The sequence below is a fragment of the Crocuta crocuta genome, unplaced genomic scaffold (assembly GCF_008692635.1).
Source record: "Crocuta crocuta isolate KB4526 unplaced genomic scaffold, BGI_CrCroc_1.0 scaffold328, whole genome shotgun sequence".
Lineage (NCBI taxonomy): Eukaryota > Metazoa > Chordata > Mammalia > Carnivora > Hyaenidae > Crocuta > Crocuta crocuta.
The window spans coordinates 1,086,240-1,108,838 of record NW_027529645.1 but is presented as its reverse complement, the minus strand read 5'-3'; the positions used below and the strand labels follow the sequence as shown (position 1 = coordinate 1,108,838).

The 22,599-nt window shown below is 35.1% G+C and overlaps 1 protein-coding gene across 2 annotated transcripts in view; it reads left to right on the top strand.

The window, feature by feature from the left end:
* The window catches only part of MXI1 (MAX interactor 1, dimerization protein), a 78,899-nt gene that overhangs the window by 22,680 nt on the left and 33,620 nt on the right, over positions 1-22,599 (top strand). For both annotated transcript variants that reach the window (XM_077762433.1, XM_077762434.1), the window contains exon 3: positions 19,757-19,786. In XM_077762433.1, the coding sequence (XP_077618559.1) occupies positions 19,757-19,786 (30 nt within the window). The remainder of the gene's footprint in view (positions 1-19,756; positions 19,787-22,599) is intronic.

The window sequence follows — 22,599 nt, the reverse complement described above, 5'->3', positions numbered from 1 at the left end:
TATGATTAAAACTCATGTGGCCTAGAGATGGTAAGAGATACCTATTTAACTATAAGTGGTGGTTGGTTTAATATCAATCTGGATTTTAAGCAGAATATGCATCATTCTAACCAGATGAAACTTTTAACTTGAAGAAAGGTTTTTCCTTCTAGATTTCTCCTTACGAATGAAACAGCATTACTTGTAACCTTTTGGGTATAGTATGATTTCTTAAGTGAAACCCTTCTCCAGATACAAATCTAACCGAAGAGGTTTGATGGTATGGTTTGACCAAGTATATTTCCGGGCCCCATTTTTGATCAGTAATTCCAGTGTAATTTAAGCATGCATATTTGTTGTTAGATTATTTTTGCATTTTATTTTGGCTTCCTACATTTTAAAATACCTGCAGCTATTTTCCCCCTCTCTGTGTATGTGTGTAGGAGTGTGTGTGTGTGTTTGTGTGTGTGTGTGTGTACACACCATCTTCATTACCATTTAATGAAGGAAACTTGTTACCAAGTAAATATATAAATACATTATTTCAAACTGTGATGAGTTTAATATGGGAAAAATAGAGGGACCTATGGGGATCCTGTAACAGAGGACCTGACTAAATTTGATGAAGGAAGGCATCTCAAGAGTTGAACCTTTTGCAGTCTTGCTTTCTCTTGAACATTTTTTCATGTTCATACACATCTGTTAAATCATTTTTGATTATAGTATGATACTCTGTTTCATGTGTATACCATAATTTGTTAAGCCAGTCATCCATTGATGACATTTAAGTTATTTTTAGATTTTTTTACACCTTTGAAACAGGGCTACTGTGAACAGATACCTCTGCACAGATACCTTTGTGAATTTGTCCACCTAGATCCTTAGGATAAATATGAAGAATTAGAATTGTTGGGTCAAAGAATAGAATCCATATTCAAAAATAATAGTAACCCTTTGCATTTAATATACCACTTATGCATAAATACATTATTTAATATACATTATTACCTCATTTCAATTTCATGACATTTCCGTGAGATAAAATGAAAATATCTTCCCTATTTTTTTTTGATGAGAAACCTAGACTGGCATGCAAGGTAACTTCCACAGGTAGAACTAGGAGATGAGACAGATCCCTGGATTTCTTTCTCTAGGATCAGCAAATAGTCCTTTGTAATAATTTACTTAAAACTAAGACTGAGTGACTGTAACCTGAAATTTTTGTGTTAGTGCTCTCCTTTTTTGCTTTGCCAAATGCTTGAAACGTGTGCAGCATCTGCTACGTTAATGCCTTCCCACCAATATTTTTCAGCTTTTGCAGTTTATTTCCTTTTTAACTAGCTATTGAGACTGCTTTCTTAAAGGTAATTAGTAACCAAATTTATTGGACTTACACTACACACACACACACACACACATATGTATATAACTGTTGTTATATATGCTTCCCTACGATAGAGGAGTTTATGGTATATTTGGAAATACATGTGTATAATAAAATGGTAAATAAGACAAGTCAGTAAGATGTTATAAATAAACATGGCTATTTTTGTCAGATGACAATGTACAGATTAAATTATTTAGATTTATAGAAGAGACTACAATGAGTTATTGTAGAAATGCTATAGATTCATAGTATATAATTATTCATTGATTAACTTTAACATTCAGGGAGATACAGGGATTCCATAACTTTGTACAAGTGAAATTCCTTGTATTTTATCTAAGTGACTAATTTCTTATAAGAGAAAATAATTTGGTTTGATAATTTTGTTATTAATGTTGCTACATACATTTCAAGGGAAAGTATTGTGGATTTTCTTTTTATTTAGTTTTATGACATTGGGTAAAAGGGTTTCTGTGTGGGTTTTATTTCCTTATGTTTGTTTTTCATGGGAAATATTTTTGATACTCTTTTGAGAACACTATGTATCATTTGTGGAGGACACATGATGAGAGCTTTGAAGCCATTTGAAATGGGCATTTTTAAATTATAGAAGAACATAATTTTAAATATAGAACATAGTTTAATTATAGAAGAATATAATTTTAAATATAGAAGAACACAGTTTTGTCACATATTTTGACAAAACAACTGATTTTCCTTTATTCTTATTTTGATTAATTAGACATGGACAATTTGGGATTCTCCTTGAGGAACTATAAAGAACCTTTTTTTTAATGTAATGAGAGACTAGAGGATAAAATGTTAAGTTTGTTTTGGTACAAGAGGAAATGTAAATTTTGAGGTTTTAGGTTTTGATTATGGTAGGTTTGTGTGATAGTATATATCTTCTATATGAATACCAGGAAAAAAGTGATTTTCAGACTCCACAAAACTCTGAATGATATATTGTTAATACTGAATGTGTTACGATTGGTTTCTATAGTCTTTGTTGTTAACAGTCAGTGCACAAAAGTTACAATTTAAAATTTAAAACTAGCCTGGCTCTAAAACCATTTGATGTTCTTAACATTATCATTTTAATATGTTATCCAGTCATTTGTCCTTTGGAAGGCAGGTTACATTCCTGGAAATAGTGCGATAAGCCAAAAAGAAGTACTTGAATCTCATTTTTCTATAGAATCATTGTTTATTAGGTTACCAAAAGCTCAAAGTCTGATATTTTTATGGAATTTATCACAAATACCATATTTAATCCATTTAAAGAAACAAAAGAATTCATCTGTATAAAAGTTAAACATTTTTAAGTATATATAAATTAATTAAATAGAATTACGTAGTGGTTATCTATCGTAAGGATATAATGCCAAAGTCATAGTGTGTTATATAGTTGTAATTTTCTTAATGAAACATGCCTTATTTATTTGCCAAAAGTGGATGATGGAATGTGAGTTACATGAGGGCAGAGACTTTGTAATTTTAGCGTATAATCCTAGTATAGGCACTACTCATTAAATACTAAATGAATAGCTGAATACTCAGAGCGTGATCACGTAGATCTGAAGGTATTTTTGAATGACATGTTTACATATTTTTGAGAAGACTTTTAGAGAAACTTAGGCACAACTGATTTCCTTTGTAAGAAATTGATCTAGGAGTGTTTAATATCATTATTCTTACTGTCACTCTATTTGTGAGCAGTATCCTTATTGCAGACAAAGTTATGTTTGTGTTTTTAACATTGAAATCGAAGCTCATATTACCAGAATTGCTGAGGAGCGTTTTTCTTTTATTCTTTAAACAAACATTTAAGTATCAGTAGGAATTTAATATTAACTTACTAAGTACCAGAATGTGTTTCATACTGTTGGCCATTTTCNGCTGGGTCATAGGGGAGTTCTATTGTTAGTTTCCTTAGGAACCTCACTGTTGGCCATTTTCACTGATGTGGTAAATAACCTGGATGTTAGTAATAAAGTGTAACAAGTGTGAAGCACTGTCCTGTGAGATGGTCTCCTATTCTACATGTCCACAGGAATACTTGAATGTGAATGATCATAGCACTATTCATAATCACCAAAAACTGGAAACAAAATATCCATAAGCTGGTAAATGAATGGACAAATCAAACGTAGTATATTCATACAATAGAATACTCTCCAGCAATAAAAATAAGCTGCTCATTCGTATAACAGAGTGGATGAACCACAAAAACATCAAATAAAGTCAGATACATAATAGTACATATTTTCACATGATTCCATCATGTGGAATTTGTAAAAAAAAAAAAAAAAAAAAGGCAAAACTATAGAAATTAGAAAGCAGATCAGTGATGGTCTAGGGATAGGAATGGAAATTGACTGCAAATGGGCATGAGGGAACTTTTGGGGTGGTAGAAGTGTCCTAAAACTGGGTTGTGGTAAAAGTTATGCAGCTGTGTAAATTTACTGGAGTTCATTGAACTGTACACTTAAAATGGGTGAGTTTTATAGTATGCATATTATTGTACCTCAGTAGAACTTTGAAAAAATTGCCTGTTCATGTTTATTGTACTGAGTCTTGAACATGTGACAGAGGCTAAAAAGAACTAAAGGTACAGTGAATGAATGAATACATGAATATTAAGCAATGAAGCCTTCAAAACTTGAAATAAACCAATAAGAAGTTAGGAGCAGGGAGTGTAGCTAGTTGGAAAAAGGTACCTCCATTCTCCTCCAGCTACCAAAGCAAGGAGAGTCAGCTATCCTGCCAGCCTCTCCTCTACTGCACTCTTTGAGAATCACTTTTCTGTGTGATGTACTTCTCTTAGACTATAACATCTAGTACTATAGAGGGGAATGGAATATATTAACAAAAAAACTTGGGATCAACTTCAAAAAAATGGGCTTAGTGTTTATTATAAGTAATGCTGTTAATTATGGTAACATTCATTTCTTTTCCCTCCAAAGTATGTACTGAATGTTTATGTCATGCCCGACTCCTTTCTAAAATATCAGATTATAATTTTGAAGTCAAGGAATTTAGGAAATCACTGATACTTTCTCCCATTTTAAAAAAATGTTTATTTATTTTTGAGAGAGACAGAACACAAGCAGGGGAAGGCGGGGAGAGATAGGAAGACAGAATCCAAAGCAGGCTTCAGGCTCTGAACTGTCAGCACCGAGCCCGATACNAAAATATCAGATTATAATTTTGAAGTCAAGGAATTTAGGAAATCACTGATACTTTCTCCCATTTTAAAAAAATGTTTATTTATTTTTGAGAGAGACAGAACACAAGCAGGGGAAGGCGGGGAGAGATAGGAAGACAGAATCCAAAGCAGGCTCCAGGCTCTGAACTGTCAGCACCGAGCCCGATATAGGGCTTGAACTCATGGACTGCGAGATCATGATGCAAGCCAAAGTCAGACACTTAACTGACTGAGCTACCCAGGCATCCTGATATTTTCTTCATATTTAAAGGTTTTTAGGGGCGCCTGGGTGGCTCAGTTGATTAAGCCTCCAACTTTGGGTCAGGTCATGATCTCACGGTTCGTGGGTTTGAGCCCCATGTTGGGCTCTGTGCCGACTACCAGCTCAGAGCCTAGAGCCTGTTTCAGATTCTGTATCTCCCTCTCTCTCTGACCCTCCCCTGCTCACGCTGTCTCTCTCTCTCTCTCTGTCTCTCTCAGAAATAAATAAAACAAAAAATTTTTAAAAAAAGGTTTTTAGAGTTGCTGTGTAATAGAATATGTTATCACATTAAATATCCTGTTTTAACTTTTGGAAGTATGCTTAAGAGCAATAATTTTAATTTTTCAAATTCTCTGTAGTTTTTTGCTTTTTCAAATTTTTAAAATTTTAATGTTTATTTTTGAGAGAGACAGAATGCGAGCAGAGGAAGAGCAGAGAGGGAGGGAGACACAGAATCTGAAGCAGGATCCAGGTTCTGAGCTGTGAGCACAGAGCCCAATGTAGGGCTCGAACCCATGAACTGTGAGATCATGACTTGAGCTGAAGTCAGACGCTTAACTGACTAAGCCACCCAGGTGCTCCTATCTGTAGTTTTTAATACTGCTTTCCCACCTAAGAAGTGATTATTTCATGAATAATGTGTGACTTCAGTATGTATTAGATGCTGCTTAATTTCTGGCATTACTAAGAATAGAAAGTAAGGTAGTTATCTTTTATTTTAAATACATAACATTTTTAAAAAGTATTAGTTGTATAGAGTTGCAAAAGTCAGTTAATACCAAATGGCTTATAAAGAATAACAACATTCCCCTGCCTCATCTCTTCCCTTCCATTTTCTACTTCCTAGACACTACCACTTCCAATAGTATAACAATTTCTTTGGCTGTTTGCTTTTTTTTTTTTTTAAGTTTTCATTTACTTAAGTAATCTCTGCACCTAGTGTGGGGCTTGAACTCACAATTTCGAGATCAAAAGTTGCATGCTCTTCTGGGGCACCTGGGTGGCTCAGTCGGTTAAGCGTCCAACTTCAGCTCAGGTCATGATCTCATGGTTAGTGGGTTCGAGCCCTGCATTGGGCTCTGTGCTGACAGCTAGCCCAGAGCCTGGAGCCTGCTTTAGATTCTGTGTCTCCTTATCTCTCTGACCCTCCCCTGCTCATGCTCTCGCTCAGAAATAAATAAAAACAGTAAAAAAACAACAACAAAAGTTGCATGCTCTTCCTACTAAGCCAGCCAGATGCCCCTGCTTTCTTATTTCTAAGTAAGAAGCAGGCAGCCTAGGTGGCTTAGTCAATTAAGATCTGATTCTTGACTTTGGCTCAGGTCATGATCTCAGGGTTGATGAGATCAAACTCCCTACTGGGCTCTGGGCTCTGGGCTGACAGAGGGGGAGCCTTCTTGGGAGTCTCTGTTTCCCTCTCTCTGCCACTCCCCTGTGCTATATCTCAAAAATTAAATAAATGTTTAAATAAATAAATAAGCTTTCCTGCTTATTATCTGTTGATTTCCTATTATGGAAGATGAAGATTTGACTCTCTATACTCTTAACAGCAGATTAATTGTATGCCAGAAATGAAAAATTTTTTTAAGTACACATAAATATAGATATTTCCCAAAGGAATGATGTGTTTAAATTGTTCACTTTCTAGTAATTTATATTATTAGTCTCCCACAATAAGGAATTAATATTTTACTCTCATTGTTGAATACTTTGTGGTACATTAGATTATTGCCTCAATTTCTGGATGAGGCTTACTACTTTTTTGAAAAATAAGTTTTGTTTGGATATAATTTCCATACAGTAAAATCCCCCATTTTTTAGTGTATAATTCAGTGACTTCATGAATGTATATACAGTCATATAACCTCCAGAAAAATTATATAGGATATTTTTATCACCTCAAAATATTATCTTATGCCTCTTTATAGCTTCCTATTTGTACCTCTTTTCCCTTGCAACTTATAAACTGTTTTCTGTTACTGCAGTTTTGCCTATTTTACAGTTTCATATAAATAGAATCATATATATACTCTTTTNGGGGCTCGAACCCACAAACAGCGAGATCCTGACCCAAGCGAAAGTCGGACGCTTAACTGACTAAGCCACCCAGGCGCCCCTTTTTAATGTTTATTTTTGAGAGACATGGAGAGCACAAGTGGGGAAGGGGCAGAAAGAGAGAGAGGGAGACACAGAATCTGAAGCAGACTCCAGGCTCTGAGCTGTCAGTACAGAGCCCAAAGAGAGGCTCAAACCCATGAACTGTGAGATCCATGACCTGAGCTGAAGTCCAACGCTTAACCAACTTGAGCCACTCAGGTGCCTTTAGTATAGTGTTTTTTGAGATTCATTCCTGTTGTTCTACATTTCAGTAGTTCATTCCTTTATATGGCTGAGTAATAGTCCATTGTATGGATCTACCACAATTTGTTTATCCATTCACCAGTTGATAGACATTTAGGTTGCATATAGTTTTTAGCTATTATAAGTAAAGATGCTGTGTACTTTCATGAACAGGTCTTTTGTATATATATGTTTTTATTTTTCTTAGATAAATACCTATGAGTGGAATTACTGGCTTATATAGTTTAACTTTAGAAAGAAACTGCCAAACCATTCTCCAAAGTGTCTGTACTCATTTTACATTCTGACTAGCAGTGTAGGAGACTTCCAGTAGCTCCACAACCTGGATGGCCCTTGGTGGTGTTAGTCGTTTTAAATTTTAGCCATTTTGGTGGGTCACAATAGCTTCTGGTTTAGTTTGCATTTTCATTATAACTAATAATCATGGATCTTTATATATGCTTGTTTGCTATTGATATATCTTTTTTTGGTGAAGTGTCTGATTATATTTTTATATTTTTTACCTTTTTTTTATTGAGTTTTCTTGTTGAGCTGTAAAGTGTTCTTTGCAAATTCTGGATACACGTTCTTTACTATGTATGTGTTTTGCAAATGTTTTCTCCTACTCAGTGGTTTGCCTTTATAATTTTTTTTAATGTTTATTTATTTTTGAGAGAGAGACAGGGTGCCAGCAGAGGAGGGAGAGAGAGACACACACACAGAATCTGACACAGGCTCCAGGCTCTGAGCTGTCAGCACAGAGTTCAATTCGGGACTCAAACTTACAGTGAGATCATGACCTGAGCCAAAGTTGGACACTTAACCTACTGAGCCACCCAGGCGCCCCAGCCTTCATTTTCTTAACAGTGTCTTTTGAAGAACCAAAGTTTCATATTTTGATGAAGTCAAGTTAATATTTGTATTTTATTGTTTATACTTCTTATATACTAAGAAATCTTTACATAATCTAAGATCATGAAATTTTTCTCTTGTTTTCTTTTAGTAGTCCTTCAGATTTAGGTTTTACATTTAGATCTAAGCAAGCTTTATTTAGAGTTAATTTTTGTAGAAAGTGTGAGACAAAGGCTGAATTTCATTTTTTGGCAAATAGACATCTAGTTGTTCTAGTACTGTTTTTTGAAAAGACTATATTATCTACATTGAATTACCTTAACGTTTTTGTAAAAAATCATTTGACCATATATGTGCGAAACTATGATTGGTCCTTTGATCAAAATATTTTTATTTCAAAACCGCAGTGTCTTCATTACTGTAGTTTTTTTTTTAATAAGTCATGAAATCAGGTAGTGTAGGTCTTCCAATGTGCTTCTCCTTTTTTTCAAAAGTTCCTTTGACAATTCTAAGTCTTTTGTAATTTAAGATACATCATAGAATCTGCTTGTCAGTTTCTGCAATAAAGCCTGCTAGAATTTTGATTGGGATTGCATTAATTCTATAGATCAATTTGGGGTGACACATGTGAACGATATTGTATCTTCTTCTTAATGAATATGGTATGTCTCTTCATTTACTCAATTATTTAGATTTTTTTGTTTTATTTTTTAAAATGTTTATTTTTGAGAGAGAGAGAGAGCGCGCACAAGTGGGAGAGAGGCAGAGAGAGAGAGTGGGAGACCAGGAATCCAAAGCAGGCTCCAGGCTCTGAGCTGTCAGCACAGAGCCCAGTGAGAGTCTCAAACTCAATGAACCACAAGATCATGACCTGAGCTGAAGTCAGGCATCCCTAGAGGTTTTTAAAGTTCAGCAACATTTTGTAGTTTTTCAGACTGTGGGTAATTACATGTTTTGTTAAGTTTATCCCTAAGTATTTAATATTCTTTGATGCTATTGTAAATGGCAGTTGAATTTGGTATATTAGTTTTAGTAATCTGTTTATTCCTTAGGATTTTCTAAATAGAAAATAAATGATGCTTACAGTAAAGATATTTTTACTTATCCCTTTCCATTCCGTATGATATTTCTTTTTCCTGTCTTATTTTACTAGTGAGGACCTCTCATACAGTGCTAAATAGAAGTAGTGAGAGTGAACATCCTTGCCTTGTTCCTAATCTTGAGAAAATATGCATTCTTTCACCAATAAATATGATAATTATTTTTTGTAGATGTCTTTTCACAGGTTCAGGAAATTCTTTCCTAATTTACTGAGGATTTTTTTTTAAATCATGAATAGATGCTGAATTTTGTTAAAGCTTTTTCTGCATTTATTGAGATTATACTGTATTTTTTTTTATTCTGTTAATGTGGTCAGTTACAATGATTGATACTTTTGTTGAATCTTTCATTCCTGGAATAAACTGTACTTGGTCATGGTTTATTTTGTGATAGTGATGCCAGCCTCCTGATGTTAACACAGCGTCCACAAGTTTAAGGGTGCAGTCCTCAACATGACTGCCCTCACTACAGATGCCAGCTGCAATCAAGTTCAGGAGTCTCTAGGCCACCTACCCTTCTGACTAACCAACTGCAAATTTGGGTTCTCACAATCCCTTCAGGTTTGATAATTCACTAGAACTACTCAGAGAACTCAAGAAAGCACTATACTTATTATTACAAATTTCATTATAATGTACAATTCAAGACTAGTCATATGAAGAGATACAGGGCAAAGTCTGGGAGAGTTGAGAACATTGAGCTTCTGGGTTTTTTTCCGTTTGGAATCAAGATGCATTATCTTCCTGGCACATGGATGTATTTACCAACCAGGAAGCTCACCTGAGTCTCAGATTCCAGAGTTTTTATTTCAGTATCATTATGTAGTCATAATTGATTGAATCATTGGCCACATGATTGAACTCAATCTTTAGTGACCATTCTCTCCCTGGAGGTTAAGAGGTCAGGTGATGTCAGTAGCTTAAAGCCCCAACCCTCTAATCACACAGTTCATCTTTCTGACATGAACAGACCCCAATTTGAGTCATCTCTTCAGCATAAATTCAAGGGTGGTCCAAGGGCCCACCATGAATAATGGAGACACTCCTATAACTTGAGAAATTCCAAAGTTTCAGGAAGTCAGGACAAAGACCAGACACATTTTTTGCTGTAAAACTGATATTTTCTATTTGTTGATTCAGTTTGCTGAGAATTTCTGTGTCTGTGTTTATAAAGGATAGTAATTTGTTTTTTGGGTTCCCCCCGCCCAGTGTAATTTCTTTGTCAGGGTTTGCTGTCAGAATAATACTGGCCTGAAGATGAGTTGGGAAGTGTTTCTTCTTCCTTTATTTTTTTCAAAGATTTTATGCTTACTAACATTTGCCCATGAACACTTCTGGGCCTAGAGTTTTCTTTGTGGGAAGGTTTTTGATTATGAATTCAGTTTTAATAGATGCAAGAATATTCAGGATTTCTAATTATTCTGGAGTCAGTTTTGATAATTTGTATCTTTTCAAGAAATTTATCCATTTTATCTAAGTTGTTTGAATATATTGACATAAAGTCGTTCATAATCTCTTACTAGTCTTGTAATGTGTGTAAGATCTGTAGTGATCTTTTAACTGGTGTTACTATTATTTTTTGTATTGGTAATTTTTATCTCCTTTTCATCAGTCTTAGAAGTTTATCAATTTTGTTGACTTGTTTATAGTCAGCTTTTAGTGTTCCCCCCCCAACTTTTTTTTTCGAGAGAGAGAATTCCAAGCAGGCTCTACACTGTCAGCACAGAGTCTGATGTGGGGCTTAAACTCTTGAATCGTGAGATGATGAGGTGAGCCGAAATCAAGAGTTTGGATGCTTAACTGACTGAGCCCGGTCACCCCCGTCAGCTTTTAGTTTAATCGCTATTGCCTGTTGTTTCCTGTTTCTTATTTTGTTCATTCCTGTTCTAGGCTTTTATTATTTTTCTCCTGTACTTCAGAGTTTCTCAGCCTCAGTAATATTGACAATTTGGCCCAGATAATTCTGTTTTGAGCATCATAGGATGTTTAGCAGTATCCTTGACCTCTCCTCACAAGATGCCAGTAGATCTCCCTAGTCGTATTAACAGAATGTCTCCAGACATTGCCAGATATCTTCTGGTGAGCAAAATAGTCCACACTTGAGAACCATTGCTCAACTTCTTTCAGTTTAGTGTGCTGCTTTTTCTAGCTTCTAAATGTGGAATCTTAGATCATTGATTTTGGACTCCACCCCCAACAAAAAGAGTTAAAGCTAAACATTTTTCTCAAAGTACTGCTTTAGCTGCATTGAACAAATTTTGATTATGTTGCATTTTCTTTATTATCCAGCTAAAAATATATATGTACATATATTTAAAGATTTTATTTTTTTGAGTTATTTCTACACCCAACGTGGGGCTCAGGCTTACAACTCTGAGATCAAGTGTTGCATGCTCTACCAACTGAGCCAGCTGGGTGCCCTTGTTATTTTCTGATTTCTTTGTGATTTGTTCTTAAACCTGTGTCTTCTTATTTCCTTCCTCTGTTTCATTGAGTTTAATTTGCTCTTCTTTTCATAGCTTCTTAAGGTAAAAGAGGGCTTACTCTGTATGACATTAGTAGTAATAAACATACTGAAAGTTATACTTTACAAAGTGTATAACTTACAGATATTTATGTAGTGAGCCAAAAGATTTATCAGAGATTTAAATTAGGGTGTTTGCTATATTTGAAATAAGAATTACTTTTTACTGAATTCATTTCATATGTAATTAAAATTATTTTCCTTATTGATTGAAAATGAACATAGAGAAAAACAAATTCTAAGTGTATAATTTGATGAAGTTTCGCAAAGGTAAAGAAATAAAGTGTTATAGACTCTTCTTAGAAGCCCTTCCCTTTGACTCTTTCCAGTCAGTGTCACCCCCTCCCTGAGGCAACCACTATTCTAACTTTTGATACTGTAAATTAATTTGGCCAGGTTTCAGCTTTGTATGGGTGGAGTTACACAGTAGGTATTTTTGTGTCTGCCTTTTTTCATTCAATTATGTTGAAATTAAAAGATTCATCCATGTTATTGAGTAATAGGTGTTCATTTGCAAAGCTTTGTAGTATTACATTGTATAAGTATTTCACAGTTCATCCATTGTACTTTTGATGGACATTTGTTTCCAATTTTTGGCTAGTATGAAAAGAATGAACATTCTTTGGTATGTCCTTTAATAAACATATATTAGTTTGGTATATGCCTATGAGAGGAGATGCTGAGTCCATATAAGGATTGCATACATTCAGCTTTCGTATGTAAGTTTTAAGGGAAATTTTACTGATTGTAGTTATTCTTATGCATCCTTTTTAGACACTTTTTATGTGGCCTTAGTTATTCTGGTTATGTTTTTGTCATTGTTAAGGAAGAAGAAATACGTTTCTTATAAGGCATTTTTCCTAAAAGCCTGCAATATTCAAGTTTTAGTGTATTTATGGTTTTTAAGAAACAAATATACAAAATTACCTTTTTTAAAGAATGACTTTAATAAATAAGTCATGGAGGTGAAAAGTATGACATAGGGAATATAGTCAATAAAATTGTAATAACATTGTTTGGTGACAGATGTGACCACACTTATTACTAAGTGAGCACTGACTAATGTGTGGAATTGTTGAATCGTTATGTTGTATACCTGAAACTAATATAATACTTTATGTTAATTATACTTCAATAAAATTTAATTTAAAAATTAGCATGGTTTTTCTTCTATTACCACGGTGGTTTTAAAACGTTATTGAACCCTGTATTTATACCACTAGCAACAAAAAATTCTATATTCTTGTCAGTGCCCTTCAGGCATATACTTCAGAGATCCCTGTACTAATATGGCTGAAGTTTTCTGTTTTTCCTGTCCTTTGAGTATAGGTATATGAAACTACAAGTTTTAAGATACAATTAGTAGATATTTGTTTGGCTTCAGAGAATGTGTTCTTTTCATTATGTGGAGGGCAACATCCATTAGGCACTGTAGGATTACAAAGCAAGTAAATAAAACATGTTAACAAATTTGGGGTTGGCTCATCAATTCCACAGATAGATCTTTCCTTTTGCTAAAAGAGAATATTGATTCTGAGAATGGCTGCTTTTATTTTTTCCCCACAGTGGCACCACTCTTGAGCCAGACTGTACTATTTTGTTCAGTTTCAGTGGTATGCTTCATTTCATTGACTGCCACCAAACTACAATCTAAAGAATTAAAAGTTTATGTGTTAGAGCTGTGTTGTAGTCCATGAAAAGTCACAGATCTGGTTGAGATAATGATTCCCATTCAAATAGGAAATTCTTTAGCATGTCTCTCTTAAAGGGATATTATTTGTGAAAAAAGATTACCTGTGATTCAGTGATAAAATGATAGAAATGTCTTTTCTCTGTCCTTGAAAGTTAAACATTCAGAGTAAGGATATCTGAAAGGCATACAATTCATTAGTGCTTGCTTTCAGAGGTGCATTTTATTTAGAGAAGAGAAGTGGGCTAACCTGATGGATTATTAGAACATCTCAATTTTATAGAGAATTCATCATAATTGAATATTTCAGTGGCAAATTATTGGAAGGGTTTGTTTGGACACATAGGCTCAGAGAAGCAAAGAGGTTGTTTCTATTATGTGATACTCATTTATTGCCAGCAGTATTTAGATCATTATTTGTGTACACATAATTAGTCATTTTTCTCTCTGTCATAACCTAAACCTTGTACTGTCTTCACAGCTGACTAAATGACCAAAATACTTATCTTTTCTTTCAGTATCATTTTTTCATCATTATGGCTGTTTATTTCCAGGCTAATTCTGAGTGTATTGTGAACTTATTGATTTATTGCCCCATGTAGTATACTCTATCATTTTAGGTAGTATATTTTTAGTTTTGTTAAAAATAATAAGAGTAGTTGCAGTGGCTGATATTTACTGAATATTTTTTATGGCTACATGCCTTTACATATTTTTCTCTAATTCTCACAGTAACCCAGCCAAATGATTTGTTATTATTCCAGTTTTACAAACAAGGAAACTGTTAACTAGAAAGGTTAAATAATTTGTTTAAAGTTACACAGCTAGTGTGAGTGATAGAGTTAATAGACTTGGGACTTTTTTCCTCTAACACAGTGAGTCTTGATGACCTATTAGTTGTTTTTTGTTTTTGTTTTTTGAGAGAGAGAGAGAGACAGAGTATGAGCAGGTGAGGGGCAGAGAGAGAGGGAGACACAGAATCTGAAGCAGGCTCCAGGCTCTGAGCTGTCAGCACAGAGCCCAGTGTGGGGCTCCAACCCACAAAGTGTGAGATCGTGACCTGAGCTGAAGTCAGATGCTTAACTGACTGAGCCACGCATGTGCCCCCTATGTGACCTGTTAGTAGTTGTTTTCTGGTTTTACTTTGGACTTCACAGTGCTGCTTGTTTATTTTATTATTTTATTTTTATGTTTTTCTTCCAAGTTCTTATTTAAAATCAGTTAACATAAAGTGTAATAATAGTTTCTTGTGTAGGATTTAGTGATTTATCACTTATGTACAACAAACACCTGGTGCTCAACAAGTGTCCTTCTTAATGCCCATCACCCATTTAACCCCCCCGCCCCCCTCCAGCAACTCTGCTTGTTCTCATAGTTAAGAGTTTCTTTTATGGTTTGCGTCTCTCTTTCCACACATTCCCACCCATGCTCATCATTTTGTTTCTTCCAGTTCCACATGAGTGAAATCATATGGTATTTGTCTTTCTCTGACTTACTTCGCTTAGCATAATATTCTCTAGCTTCATCCATGTCATTGCAAATGGCAAGATTTCATTCTTTTTTATTGCTGAGTAATGTCCATTATATATTCATACCACAACTTCTTTGTCCATTCATCAATCGATGGACATTTGGGCTCTTTCCATAATTTGGCTTTTGTTGGTGATGCTGCTATAAACATCATGGTGCATGTGTCCCTTCAAATTAGTATTTTTGTATCGTTTGGGTAAACACCTAGTAGTGCAAATTGCTGGAGCATAGGATAGTTCTATTTTTAACTTTTTGAGAAACCTCTATACTGTTTTGCAGAGTGCCTGCACCCGTTTGCATTCCCACCAACAGTGTAAGAGGATTCCTCTTTCTTTCTCCACATCCTTGCCAACATCTGTTGTTTCCTGTGTTGTTAATTTAAGCCATTCTGACAGGTGTGAGGTGATATCTCATTGTAGCTTTGATTTGTATGTCCCTGATGATGAGTGATGTTGAACATCTTTTCATTTATGTGTTAGCCATCTGTATGCCTTTTTGGAAAAATGTTTATTCATTGCTTCTTGGCCCTTTGGCTAAGATCGAGTGTGGGGAAAATGGTTATTCATGTCTTCTGCCCATTTTTAACTGGATTATGTGTTTTTTTGGGTGTTGAGTTTTATAAATTCCTTATATATTTCGGGCACTAACGCTTTATCAAATACTTCATTTGCAAATATCTTCTCCCATTCTGAAGGTTGCCTTTTAGTTTTATAGATTGTTGCCTTTGCTCTGCAGAAGCTTTTTATCTTGATGAAGTCCCAATAGTTTATTTTTGCTTTTGTTTCCCTTGCCTCAGGAGATGCAAAAATTTACTCTGCCAATGCCAGAGTGGTTTTCCTCTAGGATTTTGATGGTTTCCTATCTCACATTTAGGTCTTTCATCCGTTTTGAATTTATATTTGTGTGTGGTGTAAAACAGTTGCCTAGTTTCATTCTTTTGCATGTTGCTGTCCACTTTTCCCAGCACCATTTGTTGAAGAAACTGTCTTTTTTCCTTGGATATTCTCTCCTGTTTTGTTGAAGATTAGTTGGCCATATAGTTGTGGGACAGCTCTGCTTGTTTACTTATGCTCCTTTCCATTTGTTATGTTCTTTGTCTACCTGGTCCAGCCTCTACTAGTAGCAAATAGTTCGTCATTTAAGATCCATACCAAATGCCACCTTTTTCTGAAGTTTACCCTGATAGCCATATTTGGAAGTAAATTCTACCTATTTTATTTATTTATTTGGGGGAGGGGACCAGAGGGGGGGATAGAATCTCAAGCAGGCTCCATGCCCAGCACAGAGCCTCTTGCAGGACTCCATCTCACAACAATGAGATCATAACCTGAGCCAAAATCAAGAGTCAGATACTTAACTGATGGACCCACCCAGGCATCTCAATACTGCCTACTTTAAACTCTCATAACATGTTGTACTTTTCTTCATATGTTTATTTTGCCTTGAGTTACAATTATTGCTATACATGTTTTAAATTTACCAGAGAGGGTCTCTGATTCCCTATAGTCTAAGACAGTCTTAAAGATACAGAGTATTTGTTGACTTGATATTACAGGCAAAAAAGCCATGAAAATAGAAGTATTACTGATGGATTTTTTAAAAATTATAAGAGCATGGCAGTATGTTGAAGATTAGTGCACCCATGATCATTTTTGTTTCTTGATACTTGGATATATTGTTAAATGCTACTCGTGGTATAACTAGATATGATGTGCATTTCTCGATTTGATGAAAAAGTTCATACTCTTAGCTGTCATTTTATATTTTTTTTAGAAATAAGATAAATAAAAGTCTGAGAGAGGTGGGAAGAACCTGCTGTTTTAATTTTGTTCACAGCAGTGGGTCAGATTGTTCTTTTGGTGCTAGCTTTGATAATAGATTGAATACAATATTGGAATTCAACAATTGGTTATCTTTGGATATATATTCTTTTGCATTTGGGTATATATTCTTTTACATTTATGGCCATATGTGGGATCTCTAGACTTTAGAGTAAGTTTATGGTAAGTAATCTACTTCTGTCTAAATTGTTTCCATTTATTACTTAATTTCATTGTTTTTGTTTTACTAGTTTTAGGTTTTCTTCTCAGATAAATGCAGTTAAACCAAAACTTACTGTAAGGGGGTGGGGATTTCATTATTGATTACCCATTTAAATTTTGAACAATATTTTTTTGTTTTAAATCTCTTTAAAATATGTCTTTTTCCACTTTTCACTTACTGATTTCACTTTGACAAAAAAACTTAAAACTTTTTATAAATATTTATATAGTGATAGAGATTTTGCTATAATTTGTTTTGTTGGGTTTTGAACTCTTTTAAGTCTTTCTGTTAAACTAAAAGTTCTATATGTTTTTATGATTTCTTCCATCTAAATTGTACATATCCTTGCAATTTGGCTGAACTCTTGAAGCATCATTAAGATTTTTTTTTAACCTCCTTTGAGGGAGAAGTCCTTTTATTAAGACTATCTCTTGAAAATGAACATCAGTCTTTTTTCTAATCTGTGTCACTTGGATCTTCTGAAACTGTTAAGAAAGCAGAAGGTAAATAGGAGACAGTAACTCCAAAAGACCTTTGGCTCTTGAACTAAGACAGTGGGTAAAATTTCTACAAATTATAAGACTGACAACAACACTCCTATTGTTAAAGTTTGTTTATTATTTACTTAAAAATTTTTAAAATTTATTATTTATTTTTTGAGAGAGCATGAGCAGGGGAGGAACAGAGAGAGGAAGACAGCTGAAATCAAGAGTTGGACACTTAACTGCCTGAGCTAGCCAGATACCCCTAAAGTTTAGAAATGTTTCCATTGGAATAACAGATCAGATTAAAGTGATCAGTAATATTCTAAAAACATTTGACATTAACCAGAATATATTAAATGATTATTAGTTTCTGTGAAAGAAACTTAAACTCTATAAAATTCTTGTTAATGGTAAATTATTATAAAAGTAATATATTCATTCAAGAGAACTAGTATAACATAATTCTAATAATACCTAACAAGAGTTTTTATATTTTGTTATTCAGTATAAACTGTTTATTCCTCCTAACAGTCACATGAGGCATGTACTATTACTTTTCCTATTTCATAAATGAGGAAACTGATCACAGAGAAATGAAGGGACTTTAACTAAACCATAGTATTTGAGCCCAGGCAGGCTAGCCTTAGAGTCTTCGCCTTTGACCTCTCTTTACCAGGTAGTTAAGGATTTGGATTTTGGAATAAGAAAGACCTGGGCTTAAATCATGGCTGCTAGTTACACTCTTGGGACAAGAGCATGTCTCTTGACCTAAGGTTCAGTATTCTTGTTTATAAAACACGTGTGGTTTAGAGGATAAAATGAAATAATGCGTGTTAACTGTTTAGCACACTGTTTAGCAGTTCAACTAAAGTAACAACATGTTAACAACTATAGTTGTTCATTAGATGATAAGTATTAAAACAAATACTGGTGAGCAAAATGAAAAAAAGGCACAAAAAGAAAACCATTGTTAGCATTTTGAGGTATATCCTCCCAGTCTTTTATTTTATTTTTCTTTTTTTTAAATTTTTTTTTTAAATGTTTTATTTATTTCTAGGAGAGAGACAGCATGAGTAGGGGAGGGTCAGAGAGAGAGGAAGTCACAGACTCTGAAACAGGCTCCAGGCTCTGAGCTGGCAGTCAGCACAGAGCCCGACGCGGGGCTCGAACCCACGAACCGTGAGATCATGACCTAAGCGAAAGTCGGAAGCTTAACCAACTAAGCCAGCCAGGCGCCCCCCTCCCAGTCTTTTAAAAGTGTGTTTCTTGGGGCACCTCGTGGCTCAGATGGTTAAGCATCGTAACTTTGGTTCAGGCCATGACCTCATGGTCTGTGAGTTCAAGCCCCTCATCGCACTCACTGTTGTCCACCCAGAGCCTGCTTCAGATCCCCTGTCCCCCTCTGTTTGCTTCTTCCACCCTAAAAAATGAATAAACACCTTAAAAAGTAAAAATAAAAGTTATCACTCAGCAGTAACGCAAACCTTACTCAGCTTCTGTGCTAGCCAAAACTTTTTTTCTCCCTAGTTCAGGAGTGACCAAGTAGAGCTGGAAGAGGACACAGAAGTACATTTTTCTTTTTAAACAAAAAGGGGATTATGTGTGAATTAAAAATCTACAAATCAGGGCTTCTGGATGGCTTAGTTAAAAATCTGACTCTTGATTTTGGCTCAGGTCATCATATCATGGTTTGAGGACCCCGCATCAGCTGTGCTGTCACCCCTGGAGCCTGCTTGGGATTCTCTCTCTATCCCCCTCTTTCTGCCTCTCCCTGACTCATGCAAATACACACACACACTCTATCTCTGAAATAAATAAACTTAAAATTTTTAAAAATCTACAAATCAACAAAATGTAGGATGGGGTAGATAAGAAAACGTGCTAGCATTAATTTTATTAAGAAAACTGAGGGGTGGCTGGGTAGCTCATTCAGTTAATCATTTGATTTTGGCTTAGGTCATAACCTCACGTTCGAAAGTTTGACCCCCACATGGGGCTCACTGCTGTCACTGCATAGCCCTCTTTGGATCCTCTGTCTCCCCCTCTCTCTGTTTCTTCCCTGCTCACACTCTCTCTCCTTCCCTTTCAAAAATAAATGAACATTAAAAAAAAAAAGTTAACAGTGAAACACCAGTTTCAGAATATTTAGTTGTTAACTAAAGACACTGTATCCAAATGAATAGTTCTAATGAATGTAGACTATTTCTTCTTGATGAGGGAGATTCTAGAAGTCTGACTGTATATTGCATTATTAAAGAAATTCACTGGGTGTGGTATAGCAGTAACTAATCTCCCTTTCTATAGCCTTAGCAACAAATGGCTAATTACTTTTTTGTTTTCCTTGTTTTCCTTTTAGGTCTACACACAATGAGCTGGAAAAGAACCGGTGAGTCAGTGATGAGTGCAGCTTTCATTTTTGTTAAAAAGCAAACTCAGTGTTTTATCTGTGAAAATAATAGTACGTATGTAGTTATAATTTTATTTTAAAATGTATAGCATATCATGATTCTGATATATATGTATTCTTTCCAAAAAATGACTTAAATAGTAAGTTTATACTGTCTAAACTGGAGGACATCAATAAGTTTTTAAGCTCATTTGAATTTTGAGTTCATGGCATAGCCTTTCTTTCTGTTTCTAAAAAGAGGTTAATTGTGATAGGCTCATGGCTTAAATATGGGCATACGATAGGGTTAGGTTTCCGTGGTGTGCTAATATTATGACAGATTGTAGGTCATTGAATTTCTCTTTGCAGTTTGTTCATTTATTCATGCATTCAGCAAATCTTTATCAAGCATGAACTGTATGTCATTGCCAGGTAGGCATAATGCCTTAGATAGGAAATATAAGGATGTGTGAGATAGTGTTTGTCTTTAAAGAACTTACAGCTTTCTGAGGGAAACAGGTAACTAAAATACTGTATAGTGTGGTAAGTATGGTAATGGAGAAGCAGAGGGTACTGAAAAATCTCTTTGGAGAGTCACTTGATTTTCTTTTGAGGGAGTCTTAGAAGGCTCTAGAGATGATGGTAAGTGAGTACTTTGTGTTGAGGGAACTATAAGAGGTTCAGTATGAGTACAGTATAAAAGATTGTAGCAAGAGGCAAGCCAGAGTTTGGGTTTCTTCTGAGAGCAATAGGGAGCTGTTGAATGATTTTGGGTTGTCATGTGATCAGATTTGTGCTTCGGAAAATCACTTTGGCCATAGTGTGAAGAATTGGTTGTGTGAAGAAGGGATCTTAGACAAGAAAACACTTTTGGAAGTTATTGGAAGCTTCCAATGTAAGGGATAGAAGTAGGGTAAAGAGACTATATGGAGTAGAATCAGTAGATACTGGTGATTTGTTGACTATGGAAGGTTAAGTTTTAGATAGTATTACTATTTACCAAGAAAAGTAATGAAGGATGAGGAGTAGCTTGGGAGAGAAGATGAGATTGTATGAGCAAAATATTCTGTTTTTGATACAGAGATTAGATTAATAAACAAACTGGAATAATCTGCATCAGCCATTTCTGACAAAAAAGATTTCCATGACCTTCAACTTTTTGTCCTACTTTTTTTTTTTTTTTTTTTTAAATAAAAGGGTCTTTCCAGATTGACTAACCTAACTGCCTCATTGTAGATGAATTTAAATGTCAAGTCCTCTTGAACAGGCTTACTTAGCATAGTCCTCCAGGCTGACTTAGTGGGTTTTACCACTTTGTTTGCACAGTGCTCTGTTCTGTTGTATCTCCTATTGTAAAACTTAATCAGGTAGTATTGTAATTACCTGTTCATATGTCTGTTTCTGCTGAAGCCTCAAAGGCAGGAATTCTGTTTTGTTCAGTTTTGTAAACTCAGTACTTAGTATTTGATGCATCTGTAGTAAATGATGGCTTTCCTATTGATGAAGGATAAAACTGGAGCAAAGTTTGGTGGTCTAGTCCAAAACTGCTTTGTGGCAAAGCAAACTTTTCATATTAAAGAATCTCCTTTCTGTCTTGTATTTCTGTATTAAAGGACGTATCTGGTTAGTTTAAACATGGCAAAAACTTTTACCAAGAAATGACAGCTCTGAGGATTTTAAAAAACTTACATTGTACTTTAAGTTAGAGCATTAGAGAGTGTATTTTGGGCCACATTTTAAAATACTAGTAAACACCTGGGGGTGCCTCAGTGGCTCAGTTGGTTAAATGTAGTCCTCTTGATCTCGGCTCAAGTCATGGTCTCAGGGTTCGAGTGCTGGAGTCCCGCGTTGGGTTCTGCACTGCACAGAGCCTGCTTGGAATTCTCTGTCTTTCCCTTTCTCTGTGTTCCTCCCCCACTTGTGCTGTTTCTCAAAATAAATAAATAAACTTCAAAAAAAATAGAATAGTGGTAAACATCTAAATGTAGTCCTTGGGAGACCCTCATGGGAAATCTGGCAAAAGCCTTTAACACTGAAGTGAAAAGACTCTTTGAGTAAACTATTTGGAATGGAGCTTTTTAAACCTTTGAGTAAATTTTAATGTATTTCATGTATCAATTCTGACTTATTGATAACTTTATCACCCATATTATTACTTTGATATGTCCCAGAGTTGTTTAATCTAGTATGTGTTTGTGGCACTGGTGTTAACATGTGTAGCTTTTGATTTCCTGGACCATACGTGATCTCTAGTGTTTCCAGTGAAGTTTTTTTGTTCTCATTTTATTAACTTAGATCTAAGGCGCTGGCTGATTTCCTACCCTGCCTCACTCAAGACATGATTTCTTCATCCTCTGTTGTCTTCTTCTTTCTCCCTTCTTCCCTTCTTTTCTTTCTTCTTTCCTCTCTTCCTTGAGGCTTAATTGAAAGGTAATATAGACTTAACCTTTCCGAGATGTATTTGGTTTTTAAAAAATTTATTTTTGAGAGAGAAGGAGACAGCTGGCAAGCAAGGGAGGGGCAGAGAGAGAGGGAGACAGAGGATCCGAAGCAGACCCCCATGCTGTCAGCGCAGAGCCCAACACAGGGATCGAACCCATGAAGCATGAGATCATGACCTGAGCTGAAGTCAGATGCCCAACTGGCTGAGCCACCCAGGTGCCTCAAGATGTATTTGTTTTTAAAAGGGGTGGTTATCAATATGAATAAATTTCAAATTTAGTGGAATGTATCAGAGGGTGAGTACCAAAGAAGAATTCATTTTAATAATCTATACTCCACTTATGAAAAGTTAGAGGCTTGTGATCTAGCAA